Genomic DNA, 18,115 nt, shown 5'->3' with positions numbered 1-18,115 from the left:
AGCTGTTCTTGAGAAGTGCAAGGTTAACAGAATTAAGTTCCACAGCTGCAAGAAGAAGAGAAAAGAGGTAGAATTTCCTGGCCTTCTTTTTCCAAGAGATTGATCCAAGTGTTTCAACAACGTTATGCAGAAGTTTACCACGCTTTGAGATAGATACATTATCTATAAAATATCACATCTGACTTGGACTGTGTTTGCCCGAGTATATTTCTGACTTTAGGGGTATTTTATCTGTATTGCAGTATTAGTACCACAATTCAATTTTTGAAAAAAATCACCACAATCAAACAAACACGAAAAAAACTACCAACCAAAACCTTCACACCCCCCCACAAAAGTCACAAGCAGCCCACAGAATTGTAGCTCTGGAGTGTGAAGTGTCACACTGGTATGAATAGACTTTTTAGTCTGTGAGTTCTGATTTATATACTCGTTCAAAGTATTAATTATGATTTTTTTGTTCCCTTCTGCATCTCTCTCCTTAGCATGCAAGGCCTTAGTGATAACAGCAAGTATCCTGAGAAGAGCCCAGCCATCCCTGTGTCACAGGAGCTTAGCTGCAGCAGAGGGATTCCTCCAGCACATTTGCTAAACAAGGTTCTGCAGGCACAGACATTCCCAAATTCATTAATCCCCTCAACAGGGCCTGGATCACACAGGTATTAAACAGCTCAGTGCAGTTCAGGATTTAAATAACACTTTGCTTCTAAGTATTTGAGTGTGCTCCATGAACTTCAGCAATATGCAGAGGCAGCTTATAAATTCAGGTAGGGGTTTTCCAAGAGCATGATTTTGAATCCAGATACATAAAACAACAGTAGAGGTTTTTGTTCCAACATTAAATTTAGAAATCTGAAATACCAGAAAAAAATTAAAATAAAAAAGTTCCTATTATTTCTCACCTTTAACTCAAAAATTTGAATGTGAATTGGCAGTCTCAGACTTATGGTTAACAACATATAAGTCACTAAGCAGTATGATGAATCTAAAAATAGCAGCAAAAAAGTATACCCTTCATTTTATAATTTCATTTGTGTGGATGAATGTGGGAACATTTTATTTTAGTAATATGCTTTATTAAATAGTTATAAGCAAGTTATACTGGTATAGTTTGCATGGTAGTGAGAGCTAAGGAAGAGTCTGCAGCAACACAAGAAACTCAAATACTGTTAAAAATGAAATTTTAATCATAAAGGTTATGTCTTTAATTTTAAAGAAACACAATTCATCTCTATTCAGTATGTAATGCTATTATTCCCATTTTCCTTTAGCTGGATTTTGCTTTTGATTATTAATATTTGATTTGACTTGTCAAATTTTAAGCTTTCTTCTCTTTTTTCCTATTTAAACAAGTATTTGCAGTCCCATTATTTTAACAGCTTTAAACCTTTGTCCAGAAAAAATGGTCACACAGAATCCTTGGAAATTAAATGAAGGTGACAAAGGTATTTGTACACAAAAGTTCCTTATTTAGATATTTATATTAGACCATCATCACTGACTAGAAAATGATTGCAGAGAAGATGATTGTAAATAAAAGTTACAAATAGTCTCTGCTGAGCACATGACCATGGAATAATCAATGTACATTAGACACAGTTATCATCTGAGTAAGGGAAAAACAGAAGTATGTCTATGCTGTGTGCCATCTGCAATAGTGAACAACAATTTGTTTTAAAGGTGAGGATGGCCTATGTAATTGAAGTGTGTTTATACAAAGGCACCTGATCTCCCTTTCATACACACTCACAAACCACCATCAGCAAACAGAAGATTATACCAAGTGAAGAGACCCCCATGTGTATATCAGAGAGCTTTAAACAGATCCTGTAGTCAAAGGTGGCATGTGAAAATATATTCATCTGCCAAAATGGACTGGGTATACCATTAAGCTTCCATTCTCCCACGTGTACAAATTCTTGTCTCGCAGACTGTACGAAAGCATAGCAAGAACAGACTGTGAAGACCGTAACTCAAACCTTGCATCAATCTGCTTCCCTTTCAGTAAATCAAAAGCAAAACTTACTGTCATGTCCTTAGTGTCAGTAACATACAGAATGCCACATGCTATGAATGCATTACCAGCCTTGGACTTAGGATAGGTGGTATTGATGTGCCGAATGACTGAGAACGTTTCTTCATCTACGTGTGCTACCATTATATTTTCATCAGTGCTTGAGGCATATATAATCCAAAGACCCTTTTCATCCACTGCTATGTTGAAATACGTCTTGGAGTTGGAGAAGAGGTAGTTCCGGCCCTGGTGTAAGGCATTCTCGATGAGCAGGGTGCCCAGCGACTCTTTATCGAGCCCAAATCTGAAATGAGATATGGCAAAGATTCAGTACAGGTGATCAGGGCTCATCACACACACACAGGGTGATGAATCACTGATAGAGGTGTTCTTGAAAATGCTTGTTCAAGGAGCATTCTGATGTCTTTCAAGATTAAGTTCTCAAAAAACCTTCCAAAAAATCAGGATAAGAATACAAAGTAACAACCAATCTGAAAGGTGCACAAGAGCATGGATTTGTTTTTGGTAGGTTTCACTTTGTTTAGTCTATGAGCTTTATTATCACCAGGATGAAAGAAGCAACTAAAAGGAATGGGTATGAAAAAGAATTGGACACCAAGTGAAGGCCCAAAATTGCAAAATGGAATCTATACAAAAGTTTGTTTTGGACTAGGTGGGAACTAAAGGGAGAAAATGTGATTGACCAAAGCAGCAGGAATTCTGGGCAGCTTCACCTAGTCTTAGAGTTCCTCTGATGAAAACCATTCAGATAATGCAGTTGTTTACTCAAGTAGACATGAAAGGAATTAAATTCCTACTTTTGCAAGAGCCAAAATTGTGACCTTACACTGACCTCAATGGGACAGTCTGAATACTTCCATCTCTAATGTATAAAATTGTTTTTATTCCTTGAGATTCCTTAATAGATCAATAATCTCAGGGCAGGAGCAGTGAGCAGCTACATCATGTTTCTCTACTGGTTTAGGAGGGTAATCAGCTCCTCCTGAGACACATCTACTGTCAGCACTTAATCACCCTATAACACTGGGCTTCAGCAAAGGCAGGGAGAGCATGGCTTTATCTTTTTAAATAATGCCTTCTGCAAAGAAGCACGTTTCAGTATCTGACTTCTCTCTCACTGTATAGCTCCATGCTTCAAAGAGAAGATGGAAAACCACTACTCAATAAAGGAATCTGCTACACTTGCAAATATTTTTTTCTGAAAAGACAGGCTTAATCACAGGAACAGTTCGGATCCAGGAACATACAATACTGGAAGAACAGTTTTTCTGTTTAAGCAGCATTGATAGCATATATTGGAAAAATCACCCTAAGAAAAGTCAGGAATACCCAGCTTAGATCTCCTCAGCTTTTGTAAAACTCACACCTGCAACAACTCCATATTCCAGCAGCATGTATGTGAAATAAAAAAAACAGTTAAAGGCTGGAGGAGATTTGAGAAATACATGTGTCAACTCTGTTAATCTTGTTAATTGCTTCACATCCATAAATAACCTCATACAAGGGCTAGAAGGACACACCTTAACAGGACTAGTCAGTCAGAAAGGCAGATTTTCTTCAGGATTCTTTTGTATAAAAAGCCAACAAGATAGAAAGCACCTCAATATTCATTAGTAATATACAGTTTCTGCAGCACACCACACCCTATCTTCTCCTGTTATATATGAAAATCCTCAAGGTAGCAAAAAAGTTTAGATTTCATTCCCAGGTTCTGTTGGGCTCCCCCAGTCAGAGACAGTCCAACCTGGAATTCCAAATGGTTCCAAAATTTTTTAACCTTCTGACATCTTAGGGTAAATGACAAGATATAGTGTAATAGTTTCATCAACCACCAGAACTCAAGCTACAAACACTTTTCTGATCACTAATATTAATGAAGTCAGTGAAAAATTACAGAGATAGTAAAGCATGTTATGAAATTAGGTAAAAAGAATGAAACAATCACAGTGTTGGGGGTCTAACCATCATGAGAAAACCTGACAAGGATCGGACAAACCTAGTTTTACCAGCTTTTAAATATGACAAGAAACTCATTTTGAATTAGTTTTTTTCAACATTTGCAAAATGAACTAACCAGATCTTCACCTATATTTTCCAGTAAAACAATACAACAACTCCCAGAAGCTTTTATGGAGCTCAGGATTTGAAAATTCCACAAATAGTTTGTGTTCCTCTGTACACAAAGGCATTTCCCAATTAATGGTATGCAAGCAAAGGTGAGGAATCTCTGCCCTATCACCATGTAGTGCTTAGGACAGTGATGGTCTTTTTCAGACTACCAGAGAAAAAGCGAAAAGTTGTTTAAAGGAGGCTGCCAAAAAGTGAGCTTGTGGTTGGCAGAATAAATATTATAGAATCCTTGCAGCTTGCTCACATTCCTTGGCATGCACATGAATATAGGAAGGCAGCACTCACACCTGCTTGGGAACAGACATCAAAGTATAGTAAATGTTCTTGGCTCAGACATCAGAGTCGTGTAAGAACTTGAAAGCACAAGCAATCTTTCACTTGCCCTTGGACTGTCTTTGGCTCTTCCCACAAGGTGAGATTTTGGGGTTGATTTGTGTTTGTCTCTGTCCTCAGTAGAAAGTTAAATAAGAGATGTAATTCTCAGTTCTAGTTCAGGGAGATATATCAGGAAAGTAGTAGAAACTTCTTCTTATGAGGAAATCAAACACTGGAGCCACTCCTCCCCAGTGGAATGTGCAATTCTCCGGGTCGCCCTGTCCTCAGCAGGTGCCTCAGTGCTCCCCTCTGTGCCAGCAGCATTCCCTGCTGCCGCCAGCCCGAGCAGAGCACAGCAAGGGCCCTGCAAAGCCAAGTTTCATGAGTAGGCCACGGTCACAAAACCACCCACCTACACCTCCCACACTGCAGCTGAACCACTTCTGACTCAGATGCAGGTAGGTGCACAGCTTATTCTTCTAAATCTAATCCTTCTGGTACCCAAATTCTTTAGTCAGTTCTCGTTTCTTGTGATTATGAACACAGCAAAGAATCCAAGTTGAAGAACACCCACAGTAATGTAAAGTTCAACAGAACCTGTTGGATCCCAGGATAGCCAAGTTGTCTTCTCTGCACATGGCATCTTGTTCATCCTGGGGGACCTATTGGTCTGTGACATGGTAACTGCAGAGGTGAACCCCTGAGACACAGAGCTGAACAATGCCTAAGGAATTGTCACAGCAGAGTAGTGGTCCTGAGCTATTCCCCCAGTTCTCCACCCACATCTGCACACACCAAGTGAAAGGCTGGTGGCCCATACTCTAGTTCCAGATTGGAAAGAATGAGTTTTTCTGTTCTGGAAAGAGCTCTGAACCATTCCTCCATTCTTCCTATTTAGGTAGGACCAAAAAGAAATACAAATGCTACAAGGAGAATTGTCTGCTTTTCTGAGTTTCAGCTCTGGCACTCCAACCCATTGCTCCTCCTTTCACAACTTCACTTGTCTTAGGCCAGCTATCTTTGACTTACTTCAGAATGACATCAGTTCCTCCCTTCTGATAGTATAGATGATTGTTTTGTACTGCATGACCACATCCATAGAAAAATCCTGTGATGTTAATGATCCTGTAGCTATCATTCAGCAAGGCATTGGAATTTTCATATTCTTTTATATAGTTTCCTAAACAAAGAGGAAAATGTTGAAAAAAAGGACAATCATTTTGTTCAGATAATTTTGAGATCTCTATACTAAAGCTCAGTCTCTACTGAAAGTCTATCTCAATCAACTAGCAAACAAACAATTGTATTTGTGTTTTCAGTAGTGATTCAACTTGCTGGAATGTGAAAAAATAATCCAGAGACACACAAAAGGAATCTATAGAAAAGATGATCAAGAACCTTCTTCCCACAGATGTAATGGGTCCTCATTCTGAACACAGTTGATGTGTATGCAAAATATTTCCTTTTCCCACTTAGGTCCTGGACATTTTCCTGCTCTAAATGTAGCTTATGCAGCAGTTGGCTCATTTTCATGCCTAGCTAAATGAAAAGGCAAAACTCTGAGCTACAATTTAGAGAAGTAAAGCTATAGGAAACAGAAACTCTTGAAAGAAAAGTATAAAAAGCCGCAAACAATAGACATTTAAATTTTGATTTAGTAAAAAACCCCAAATATCAAGCTATTTTAAAAATCTGATGCTGACTCTGAAAGTACTCTAAAGGAACTACAAATGCCTACAACCATATGTATAGTCAAGTATTTAACAGGTAATATGGAAAATATTCTGAAAAAGATGTGGGTAAAAACTGATCATTCTTACAAGTTTAGGTTGAAAGAATTAAGGAAGCAATGTCAGCATAACAACAGATTTTTGGTCAGTGAGAACCACTAAAAATACCTGAAAAATGCATGGTGAGCCAAATCCTTTCATCACTTATGTTTGCAGGTTCCCTCATCCAAGTTCCAAACGTTTGCTGTACACTGACAAAGTGAACAGGACTTCCTACAGACTTTATAACACATTCTAGTGGGAAAAAAAGCACATGTCCATGATCTGTGACACTGAGAGAGAAAGTAGCACTCAAGTCCCACTTTGCAGCAGGTTACCTGCTTTTTTTGAAGGACCTGGGTTTCTGTCTTCAGCCTTTCCAGCAAGAGTATCATCATTTGGTACATCACATATCTCATCTAGGGTAGAGGGAGAAAGAGAAAAATAACATATTTTACCCTATTTGACATGACAGATGGACTCATCAGTGGCTCCACTAAAATAAAGGAATGACAGCTGGGACTTTGCTTCATCTGGAAAAAAAAATGCCTAGGTTGGTGTGGTCAAAAATGAGATAAAAGACTTACTCTCACTTCTGCCAAGGAAATGAAGCCTTCAGGCTGACAGTCAGCTTTGAGGAGTAACTAATTAAATCAACAGATCTAGTTCCTTAGCTGTGAATTTCTGCGTAGCCACTTAGGAAGAGAGAGTTGCCCTTTTTATGAGATAACTTCAGGCAGCTGAGGTAGCTGGAAAATGGCTGATTTAGTAGTAAGACAAAAAGCATTTTCTTGGGAAGGAGTAGTTGTTAAACTCAAAACCTTCATGCACAAATCCCCACAGACCAGCAGAGAGGGTGGATTGTGTAGGCAACACAGAATGTTTTGCTCATGCTCTTAATGCCCGAGAGAGAGAATAAAGCAGTAACACATGCACTGAGTACATAATGCAAGAGCTTGACATCCATGCCACTAAAGAAGCTAAGGGAAATGACACATTATATTATTTACACACATAGAAATGGTTAGACTCACATTAGAATCAAACACCTGGAAATATTTTTTCCCACCTTACAATAATTTAAGGACTAGTTGGCTGGATTTTCTCTTAGCATTCACTGTTAAAACAATGCCTGAATTAAATTATTATGGACCCTTTTCTTTAAAGCCAGGTATCTCTTCTGCCCTTAAAGCAATGTGACACATTTCAGTTTCTTAGAATGAATAACTACAGAGAACAGTTCTCAGCTTTTTGCTGGTTTCATTGTAGTCTTGTTTTCTAATTCCATTCTTAACTTTTATCTCCAGCATTTCACACTGCTTGACACACAGGCTGCACAATTTTTATAATTCCATTTACATTGTTGCCTCCTAATATATTTCTAGGATTTACAGGTCTGTGATGAAGTTTAAGTGACAAAGATAGTTAAAAATAGGTAAAAAATATAAAGTAATGCTGAAAGGGTACCATGACATTCAGAAAAGAAAGGACAGCTAATACTGCATTAGTTTTCTCCTTTAGGTCATATCCTCCTTTTTTTCATACAGAAGAAAATTACTCCAAGATGGAGCAGGAACAACATGTATTTCTCCCATCCATTATCTAGGGCATTTGGTGAGATGACATTGAAAGTTTGCAAGTGATCACAGTGTATCTCCAAGTAAGGCACAAACAATCCACCCAGACATGGTAAACTGGATGCCTACAGCTAGAATTTACCAATCCCTCGAGATCCCCTTCCAGCTTCTGATCCCAAAATACTTCGAGAATATTTCAAAAAACTAAATCACTCTGCAGAAATTATAAATTGCAATGCACAAGCTGATTTTTCTTGGGCTGAGTCTAATAGATGCAGTTGCCTGAAGGAGCAGTGCCCTGTACAGCAGTTTATCTAAAACTATAGGATAGCCAAGGGCCAGGTCAGTGCTTGTAGCAGAGCTGAGTGCACTATTTGCCTTTGAGAATATTTGCAATACTTCCAGCTGCATGGATTAGAAAGCAACTAATATTAAAGAGACAGTTTTCAATCAGAGATTCTTATGGGAAACTACTTTCTTCCCATCAAAAACCAAGATAAATATTCTGCTGCTTCCTATCATAAAATATTCTGTTTGAGAGTTAATGGAGTTTAAAAGTCATTAAAACTATTCATTTGGTCTGTTGGGGGAAGGTGGGAAGGATGGAGCAGAGATGTTTTGTTTCTTCCAGAATTCACTAAAGTACCAGGGAGGAAAAAATATACCTGCACTACCAGGTGCAGGTATTATTCTTTTCTCTTGAAGAAATTAAGTTTTACCAGATTGAAAATTTAATTTGAAAAAGCCAGGCTTGTATTATGCAAAAAGTTAATTACAATTGTAATTCAGCATATGTATTTTCCTTCCTTGAAAGAGTAATTAATATTTAATTACAAAATCTGGATTATTCATTGAATTTTGGTAATAAGATCTCATGGTTTGCTGAGTCATAAAACCTAAAAGTACATTAAAGAAGATCTCATCTTTGCAGAGTTATTAGACTATAACTCCCATTTTCCTGCTGCAATTTAAAATCCATCAGAAATACATCAGAGAGCTTATCCTCCAAAGCATTTCAGTTTGTTTCAACACTTGAGAAGAGGCCACCTGAGCAAATGGCCCAATTATCTCGTACAACTGTTCATGCATTTCTGAATTTCAAATAGGATGATATTTCTGCTCCAGCTCTCTCCTGTCCATTGTAAGGAAGCTCCCTGGGCTCTGATCTGACACTTCAATGTCCAGAATCAGGGGTTTAGATTTACATCTAAAATTAAATATTCATTATCTAAAAGGTAACAATTTCAACTGCATTACTCTTTCTTTCCAATTTTATCCCACCTAATAGAAAACACCATTTGTAAATAATTTGCCTGAGCATTAGCAAAACACAATAAAAAAACCAACATGAAGGTAACCTGCTGCCTTACACAAACTGTATTTCAGCAAAGCACCTGAGCACATGTTCAGCTTTATGCAGATTTAGGCTTATGCAGTTTTAGTGGTGCCAGCAAAACTAAACTCATGCTTATTGTTTTGGGCCTTGAAGCAATGGTTTAATCTTGGTTCAATGGAAAAGAACACTGGAAAGCACCAACCTGTGCATTGGCTGCTGTAGGTGTTCTCCCGAAGCTCCGCCTTGCCTTTACCTTTACGTTTACGTGGAGGCCCTGGGGGTCCAGGAGGTCCAGGGGGCCCAGGGGGTCCAGGCTCACCTTTTGCACCTGTGTACAAAATGCAGTGTCAGGACACAGCCCTTCCCCAGGCAGCAGAAAAACCTGCAGAGAACTGTACGTGTCCACAGGACAGCCACAGAACAGCCTCTCTTTCTTACGAGGTTCCTGAGTACAGAATATGGTGCAATAAACTCTGAAATGCTGTTTGTTAGAGAGTGAACCTGACAGAACTACACAAGGAGTAGGACATCAATGCATTTTATATTTCTGGATTACAGGCCCATTAGAGAGTTACAATTTCAGATGCTACACTGCTGTAATTTTACACAGCTTATATTCGGCTGCCTCGTGTATTACTGAGTGGAAATCTGCCCCTCATTTTCTAATAGAAAAATAAAACTACACTGAAATAAGGAGCAGGAAGAAGTCAAATGTATGAAAGCATTCTGGAAAGGGTGAAATTTACATACACTTCAACCCAAAGGTCAAGCAGAAAGGTTTTTGTGAAGATTTTCTTTGCAAAGAAAACAATCTCCTGTGCATGGCAATACTCAGACTTCCCTGTGTATATAAACCCTGTTTGTACAGGTTGGTCCTGCCCTTGCAGATCACATTCATGCTTCAGAAGTGGAACATATCTTTTTCTGTCAAGTACACTGTTGCAAGAGAACTCCCAAGAGCACTTTTCCATACCTTCTAATATCACATCATTGTTTGCATCCCCCTTTTCTCCCTTGAATCCTCTTGCACCTTTTCCTCCTGGCATACCATCCTTGCCAGGTAAACCCATTTCTCCTGGTTCTCCTTTCTGTCCTTGATCACCTTTTGGTCCTGGCAAACCTAGAAATAAAAACCATTTCAGTGTCAAGAGCACTACTCCAATATTAAGCACCAATTAATAAATACTTTTACTACAAACCATATTCACTCTAGTTATATTTTTCACTGGTATTTAGCTGGATAGCTGTGATTTCTTTGGATTTCAAAGCAGCATTGTAACCTAATACGAAGGGAAGCTGTACCTATTTTTCCTCTTTTTCCATTTACTCCTGGTTCTCCCTTTTGTCCTGGAGTTCCTGGGATTCCATCTGATCCATTGTAGCCAGGCAGCCCAGGAGGCCCTGATCAAACCAAACAGCATGACTGAATTTTCACTGTTAAATACAAGTTACCCTCTATTTACATGCAGCATGTTTATAGATATATTTAAACCCCAGCAAAACATAACTCATAGTTTTCTGATACAGAGAATTATTCCAAGCAGACTCACAGGTTAAGCAGCACAGAAAGAAAACAAGTTACCATTCATAACATAGCCCTGCAACCAGCTCAGTGAGAACTGAGACAGAATTCAGTAAGAAAGGAGGAAAAGTTAAGGGGGAGGTGGGAGGCTGTAATCAGTAACCAATATTTTTTTAAAAGATAGTTTTGGTGTTAAATTAAAATATCCATTTCTTTGGGAGGTTAATATATAAATTCATCTCTTCACCTAGATGCTACTTTAACATTTGGTTTTGATCAAATGTTCTACTCCCTCCACCAGAAAATTAAAATGTTGAAAACATTCCCTCTCTCAGAAGGGAATCTGTTTCAATTACCCCCAAATGTTACTGCAATTGTCCAAGTGTCTTACCTGGGGGTCCTGGGGGGCCTATAACAAGAGAAAAATAACCCAAAACAAACACAAGAAAGAAGAAATGGTAAGTTTAACTTAGCAAGAAAACAAAGCAATTCCAAACTGAACTGATTAGCACTAGATCAGAACAGTAAAAGCATAAGAAAATCTCTCTAATTTCAAAATTAGTGTCTGTTTAACTGCTTTGTATCATAAATAACTACCTGAAGAGTAGCAGTAAGTCATACTTGCCAAAAGAGTAACACATTTACATATACATGTTTTGCTTTTTTCAAATTTCAATTGATAAAGGTTTGGCAACAACCTCTGCAGTGTAACCTCACTGTCAGGGGCTTTGGTGCCTTCACAAAGCCATGGATACAAGACACCTCACAGTCATATTTCCTTTATGTAAATGTTCTTCAAAAACCTCTTCTAGTGGAAGAATATTGGCTGTGCAATACTGATGAATGTCACAATTAACAATCCTCTTGGAAATACACATTAAAAATGCACTTCTCTGTGTTTTACAGATATTTCATTGCAATTCAGGACTCAGACTATAAATAGACTATAAATTCATATCAACAGCCAGACTTTTCACGTGTGATAGTTTTCTAGTCTGGATCAAGCTTCCCACAGAAACTGGTTGGTACATTTACAAGTTGGACTTGCTTCAGTCAGTCAGCAACTTGTAATACAGAAAAATCTGTCTCACTCTCTTACACAGCTTAGATGTAGGGCTCTAAAGAGAAGCAAGCATGTCAGGCAAGAGTAGAGAAAGATTAACCAGAACAATGTCTGTGATTCATCATCTGTGATCCCCAATACACATTAAAAATTTTAGAAATGGAAAAAATGGAGACTACAAAGGTGACAGCTGCAATTAAAGAACCAAATTAACTCTGTGAACATTTTTATCCAGCCAAAATACTGTCTTGTTTCAACCAAACTTTTTACAACAGAAAATAACAGTAATTACTAGATTTCCCTAAAGATGACAATTTTCAGCATTAATTATGAAGCATTATGAGTAAAGTGAAAACCATTTTACAATACCATTATAGGAACCATCCCTTTTACTCAGTACTGGCAGTAATATCAGTTAACATCTTTCTGTCAGTTTTCCAGTAAATGGCCATTTCTTCCACAGTATGTTACATCCATTAGTGCATTTAATTACTTCCTCATCCCTGAAGCTGAGGCTCCTTGTACAAGTATAAGATACATAAGAAAGGTGCTTGAAAAGCCACGAATGTCAGTGAGGTTTACAGCAGACAAAGCCACTCATGTAGTGGTGTTAAGAGAGAAAAAGGTGCAAAAGGCACCAAGAAACATGAATTTACGAGTCTGAAACACAAAAAAACCCCCAAAACTTAGATTGTCCGTGGTTCAGCCACTGTTGCAATCAGAACTGATGTACAGCTTCAGAAATATTATTTACCATCTGTGTGTACAATGGTAGTTCTCATTTATGTTTAATCAGTTGAGTCATATGGACTCTATTGCCATTTGAAAATTCAAACCAGACAGCAAGTGAAGCATTTTTTTAAACTCATAAAAACAGGCTTCTTTCTCATCTTCTCATTCCCAAAGGGAACATAATTCATTCTGTGACAGACCTCAAAGCTGGGCTGTAGCTCTTAAATTGGCTACTACCAGACACTCTTCACCAAACCCCATAAAACTTTCCACACCTTCTCATGACTCAACCACCAGCAGCTCCAGCTCCTCACTGGTGACCTGTGACTTCACCAAGTGCCACTGCTCCACTGCAGTTCTAACAATGGAAGCAAGTTTCTACCCCTGCATATTCCTCCTGTGCTAGGCCTGGAGTGTGACATATGCAAAAATATTATGACTAAACCTCAACTGGTATTTGAAACACTCAAGTCTAAAATATTTGCTTATGAAAATTACGTCAAAGAGAAATGGCTCCAAATAGCATCAATTGAGTTCCTTAAATTCCAGCATTTATATTCAGAGGGTACAGATAAGTCCCAAAGTAGTACATTTTAACCTTTTCTAAAATTCTGAGAAATAGCAGTTTTTTGACAGGATTATTGACCTCAGGTTCTTTGAAAATACTGATTCTGGGTTCCTGGAAGTAACATAGGTGTAATGCTTAAGGCAGCAAACATACCTGTTAAACATATCCCTTTTGTGCTGTTACACAAATCCACCATCACTCGGACCTAATATTGCAAAGAAATTAAAGTTGGAAACAATGTATTTCATAAAAGTATCTGGTTCACCTTGCCTACAGAAATAATTCCAAACCCAAAGATACAACTGGCCTTCTGTGCTTATTAGAATAAGCTGTTCAGAATGCTGTAACACTGTGACACTATCCATCCCTTTGGGCAGTGTTCTGTTCAAAAGACCTCAGTTTAATCCTTACTGAAAATATGAATAAAATATTGGGCAGACAACTCCATACATCACTTAGCCATTAGATTTCACACATTACTGGAACACATGTGGTTGTCCATGCATGGACTCTATCTCTAGTAGAAGGTGTCAAAATCCAGTTATCAGCCAATACAAACTACATTCAATTTTATTTTATAGTTGCATTAAGTGATGGAAACTTTTCTAATGAAGCATACACAGGGGGAAAGATGATCTGTGTTCCAAGTGAGCAATTTCTTATCTTTGAAAAAACCAAGATGTGCAAATTTGAAATGGACCTTCATCCACTCAAAATAATTCAAGCAAAAAGACAAGTCTTTTTTAAATCAAGTTGGAAGACACATTCATAAAGATGCTTTTAATCTAGAGTAGACTAAAATTTATCAATAGAGGAGACATCTTTACAAAATAACACAGTTCTTGTCTGAGCAAACATTCACTTTGCATGTCCTGCATAATGAGAGTCAACACTAAAATGTTTTGCTACTCATCAAAACAAAACCATGAACTCTGGAGGTCCCTCAACTCTCTATGGGAAAGTCTAATGTTTATAGCCAGAAAATAAAGGGTCACTATTTCAGGGCTGTGCAATGTGTGATGATTTATGAACCATTTACCCAGAGCTGCACATTTGTTGATCTTTGTGCAGTTACTCGTATTTACAATTAATAGAAATTAATGGAATGCACTAGTCCCAAAAGACAGAAGGAACAAGTGCAAGGCAATCTGAAAGACTGAAGTTTAAGCAAGGTTTATGGTGATTTGCCACTGTCAATCATTATTTTTAAAATATTATTTAAAAATCATTATTTTTAAAATAAATGAATCATTAGTTTCAACTGCCAAATCTAACAGACTCAAATAGAGGACAATTAATTTAATGGAAAGCATCGTTTTGCTGCAGAACCAAACCATATTTGACAATGAGTTCATGTTCTATCTGATACATGCTGAGAATGTACTGATTCCAGACTGTACTGGAACAGTACATTAAAATGTTAGACTCAGTTTAAATTAGCTGAGAATTGTTAACTGATTTTGAATATCAGAATATGCTTGTTTTCTTTTCCTTCACACTCCTCAGAAACACTTGGCTCCTACCCCGTAATTTGTAAAATACATATTGTCCATGTGCACTCTAACTGCATTTTAATTTAAATAGTTTTGTTGAGGTTGTTGAAGTGATTACAGCTCACTTTGGGGCCCTCCAATTATCTCAGCAGCACTACTTTTACCAGTCAATGCAACTCAGGTGACAATTAAAAAACATGGCACTCAAGAAGTGCAAATAGCCTGTGACAAAACCTCCAGCTTAGCTATGAAAGATGAACAGACCATTCACAACCAGCATCATCACTAAGAAAAGCTACAGATATAAAGATCTTATTTAAATGCTAAAATCTTCATTTTCACATGGAGAAATGGTGGGAAAAGAAAAATAAAATAAAATAAACCCCGAACTATGAAATTTTACTCAGATAATTGGTAGCCACCATCTCTTGCACTGTCTTAAATCACATTTTGAATCTTACTGGCCTGTTACCCCCCCATCAGCCTTTCTGCAGCAGCAGATTTGCCAGTTTCCTATTTTTACTCGCTTGCAAGATAAATATACATATACTTAAATAAGAGGCCCTGAATAAAAACTATGCTCATGTTATTAGAGCTGACATGATTTTTGCTGCCTGTGGTTATCTCAAAGGTTCACGAACAGTGGGCACCAGAGCTGTGTCCTGAGCAGGGGCTGTGCAGGGCAGTGGGACACTGGTACCTGCACTGGCCCTGGCAGGGAGAACCTGCTCAGGCCCACATTCAGCAGGGGCCACCAGTGTCACAGGGGTCATCCCACCAACTCTGAGGAACTGTGGCTCACACTACAAAAGTAGCCAAGTCTTCAAATTACATTGGTGGGAGTTAGATTCAAAATACAGAAATGCAGGAGTGGGAGGAGGGGGTGCTTGAATATTTTTCTAAGGACTTTTTTCCCTTAGAGCAAATGATTCTGTGCACAGTTACACACTCTCCTGAGCAGTGGCCAGAATAAAAAATATTTGATGGGAGTAAGAATAAAAAGGCATCAAACCCTCCCAAGCAGCTCCCTGCAGGATACACAGATATAAATGAAGCACATCACACACAGCAGTAGTCACAGTGGACATTTAGAGACACAAGTGCACAGTCTGGCCACATGCTGTTCAAATATACACAATGTGTTCAGTGCTATTTGGACAGGGCAATAAAATTAATGTAATTTGTAATCATGGTACCTATTGACAGCAGAGTAGCACATTTAATGGGCACTGCCAAAATTATCCAGACACTCACCTGCAACTAATGAGCCCAGTCTGAGCACCTAGCAGTAAACGGCATTGACTGTCTTCAAGCCCTAACAGGATTACAATCCTTTCCCCAGTAATTTTATTTGTGTATCTTTTGGACTCAAAAAAGCAATTCATATCAGATAGAGAAAACAAACTGCAGCTGCCAAATTCAGGGATGACTTCTTAAAATAAGTTATTTAAAAGACAGTTTTAAGTACAAAACCATGCGACTTTTTGCAGGTCTTGCCCTGCAAATTCTAAACTCAAAGCACAACAACTTAAAGAGCCTAGCTAAAAAAAAAAAATTATTCTAAAACCCAAACCTCAAATTTAACACTTACTGGAAGGGCATTTTCAGTTTCAAAGAAATGCCAGACATCAGCAGATGTCCAGTGCCTCATGCTGAGATGCTGAACAGCACAAAACACACGAGAGTTCTGTTAGTAGTGTTAGTTTTAAAAACCAGAAACGTCGGAAACTGGAAGACTTCTTATTGAAACTAAATTTTGGAGTTTCACTAAACCCCCAACTCCCCTCCCTTTGTGTAAGTCTCGTTTGTAAAATTGGGTGGTTCTCTGGAAGCTCCGCGGCCCAGCATTCACAGAGCGGGCAATGGGCAGAGCATCCCCTTCGCTCCAGGTAAAGCCGCCGCGGCTGCAGCCGGGCCGAGCCCCGGCTCTCCCGACCCCCCGGCCCGAGCGCAGCCCCGCGGCGGGGCCGTACCGGCACCATGGAGTAGGTGAGCATCAGCAGCATCTCGTCGCTCTCGGCGCGCACAGCACCGCGGGCGCGCTCCCCGCGGCGGCTGCGCTTGGCGCGGGCGGCGGGCGCGGGCCCGGGCGGCAGCCCCCGCACGGAGCCGTTCCCCGCCGCCTCCAGCTCCCGCAGCGCCGCGCCGAGCTCCCGCCACTGCGCCAGCAGGAACAGCGTGCCCGCGGCGCTGAGCGCCGACAGCAGCCCCACGGCGGCCAGCAGCGCCCGCCCGCCCGCCGCCTCCATCGCCCCGCCGCGCCCGCGCCGCCGCGCCTTTATCGCCCGCGGCCGGGGCAGGGCCGGGGCAGGGGCAGGGCCGGGCAGCGGAGCCGGGGCAGGGCCGCGGGGCAGGGCAGGGCAGGGCCGGGGCAGGGCAGGGCCGGGACAGGGGTAGGGCAGGGCAGCGGGATCGGGGCAGGGCAGCAGGGCCGGGGCAGGGGCAGGGCACGGCAGCGGGGCCGGGACAGGGCACGGCAGCGGGATCGGGGCAGGGCAGCGGGGCCGGGACAGGGCCGGGGCAGGGCCGGGGCAGGGCAGGGCAGGGCAGCGGGATCGGGGCAGGGCAGGGCAGGGCAGCGGGGCCGGGACAGGGCACGGCAGCGGGACAGGACACGGCAGCGGGGCCGCCGCCGACCCCTCCCGCGCCCGGGCTGGGCACTGTCCCCGCAAAGCCGGGCACGACACGGGGGCTGCTCTCGGTCACTTCCAGAGGGGGATGCGCCTGGCACAGCATGTGACCCAAACGTGCTTTCAAACGACTGACGGTGTACACGGCTTTTTCCAGGTGTCAAGCAGTGAGACTGCACAATAAATATCCCCCCGTTAGACAGGTCCTGTCATCACACACATCCCTGACACAGCTCCTACAGTTCATACCATCACTGCGCTCTCTTACGAATACCATGTGTCAGTCACTTACAAAAATTGACCTGCTGCTTTAGATATTCAAGCACAGACCTTTCCCAAATTACTCTGCTAAACCTTCTGTGACATGGCGCATCTTTAATATAGCGAATTTTGTTATCAGTTAATTCATAGCCAAGATAAGGAAATTAATTATGGCCTACAGCAGAATCTGTCCAAACACCATGACTTCATGAAGAATGCGGAAGCTCTTGAACTCAAAACACTTTTCAAAAAAGCTATTTTTAAAGCTGACATTTCAAATCAAAGCCATACACTTTCTTACATTGATACCACTTCAAATCGACCTCAAGAGACTCCCAGCTTTTGAATGCCAAGTTTTCTACAAGAGAAGGCTTTGATCCTTTGCCACAGTGACAATTCTCTGCTGCAACTGATCACAAACATTTAGTCTCCATTCTAACTATGCTATTGACCTGTAATTCATGCTAATCCCACACAACATTGACAGTTCATTGACAGATGAACTGTTAGGTCAAACCAAATCTAAACTTAATATAGTCAGTTCTGCTACAGCTGCCTAAGCACAGTAGAGAAGCAAAGACAGGAAAACTCCATCATATTAAATTTCTCATCTCTGAAATAAAAAATTACTGCAAAAAGTGCTGGTGTCCTCAGGCCTTGTATCAGAGACTTTCCTTATGAAAC

General features: G+C 40.3%; 1 protein-coding gene across 1 annotated transcript; it reads right to left on the bottom strand.

The window, feature by feature from the left end:
- Positions 1–1,164: 1,164 nt before the first annotated feature.
- On the bottom strand, positions 1,165–16,836 carry GLDN (gliomedin). The gene is made up of 10 exons (XM_030281397.4): positions 16,514–16,836; positions 13,201–13,252; positions 11,076–11,093; positions 10,465–10,563; positions 10,136–10,282; positions 9,365–9,490; positions 6,588–6,668; positions 6,379–6,504; positions 5,510–5,660; positions 1,165–2,318 (listed from the first exon to the last, which is right to left on the bottom strand). Exons 1-10 carry the CDS (start codon positions 16,787–16,789, stop codon positions 1,859–1,861), a joined length of 1,536 nt encoding a protein of 511 aa, XP_030137257.4. The 5' UTR covers positions 16,790–16,836; the 3' UTR covers positions 1,165–1,858.
- Between the last annotated feature and the right edge of the window lie 1,279 nt (positions 16,837–18,115).

Source organism: Taeniopygia guttata, chromosome 10 (genome assembly GCF_048771995.1).
Source record: "Taeniopygia guttata chromosome 10, bTaeGut7.mat, whole genome shotgun sequence".
NCBI lineage: Eukaryota > Metazoa > Chordata > Aves > Passeriformes > Estrildidae > Taeniopygia > Taeniopygia guttata.
Note: the sequence above shows the minus strand (reverse complement) of the source record. Positions and strands in the feature narration are given on the sequence as shown.

What these genes read in the sequence shown, in the direction of transcription:
- GLDN (XM_030281397.4), bottom strand. Translation starts at nt 16,789, where the DNA reads ATGGAGGCGGCGGGCGGGCGGGCGCTGCTGGCCGCCGTGGGGCTGCTG. An exon ending in AGGTCCTTCAAAAAAAGCAG is followed by an intron (nt 6,505 to 6,587) that starts GTAACCTGCTGC and finishes TTTTCCCACTAG; the next exon opens with AATGTGTTATAAAGTCTGTA. An exon ending in GGAACTGATGTCATTCTGAA is followed by an intron (nt 2,319 to 5,509) that starts GTAAGTCAAAGA and finishes ATCTCATTTCAG; the next exon opens with ATTTGGGCTCGATAAAGAGT.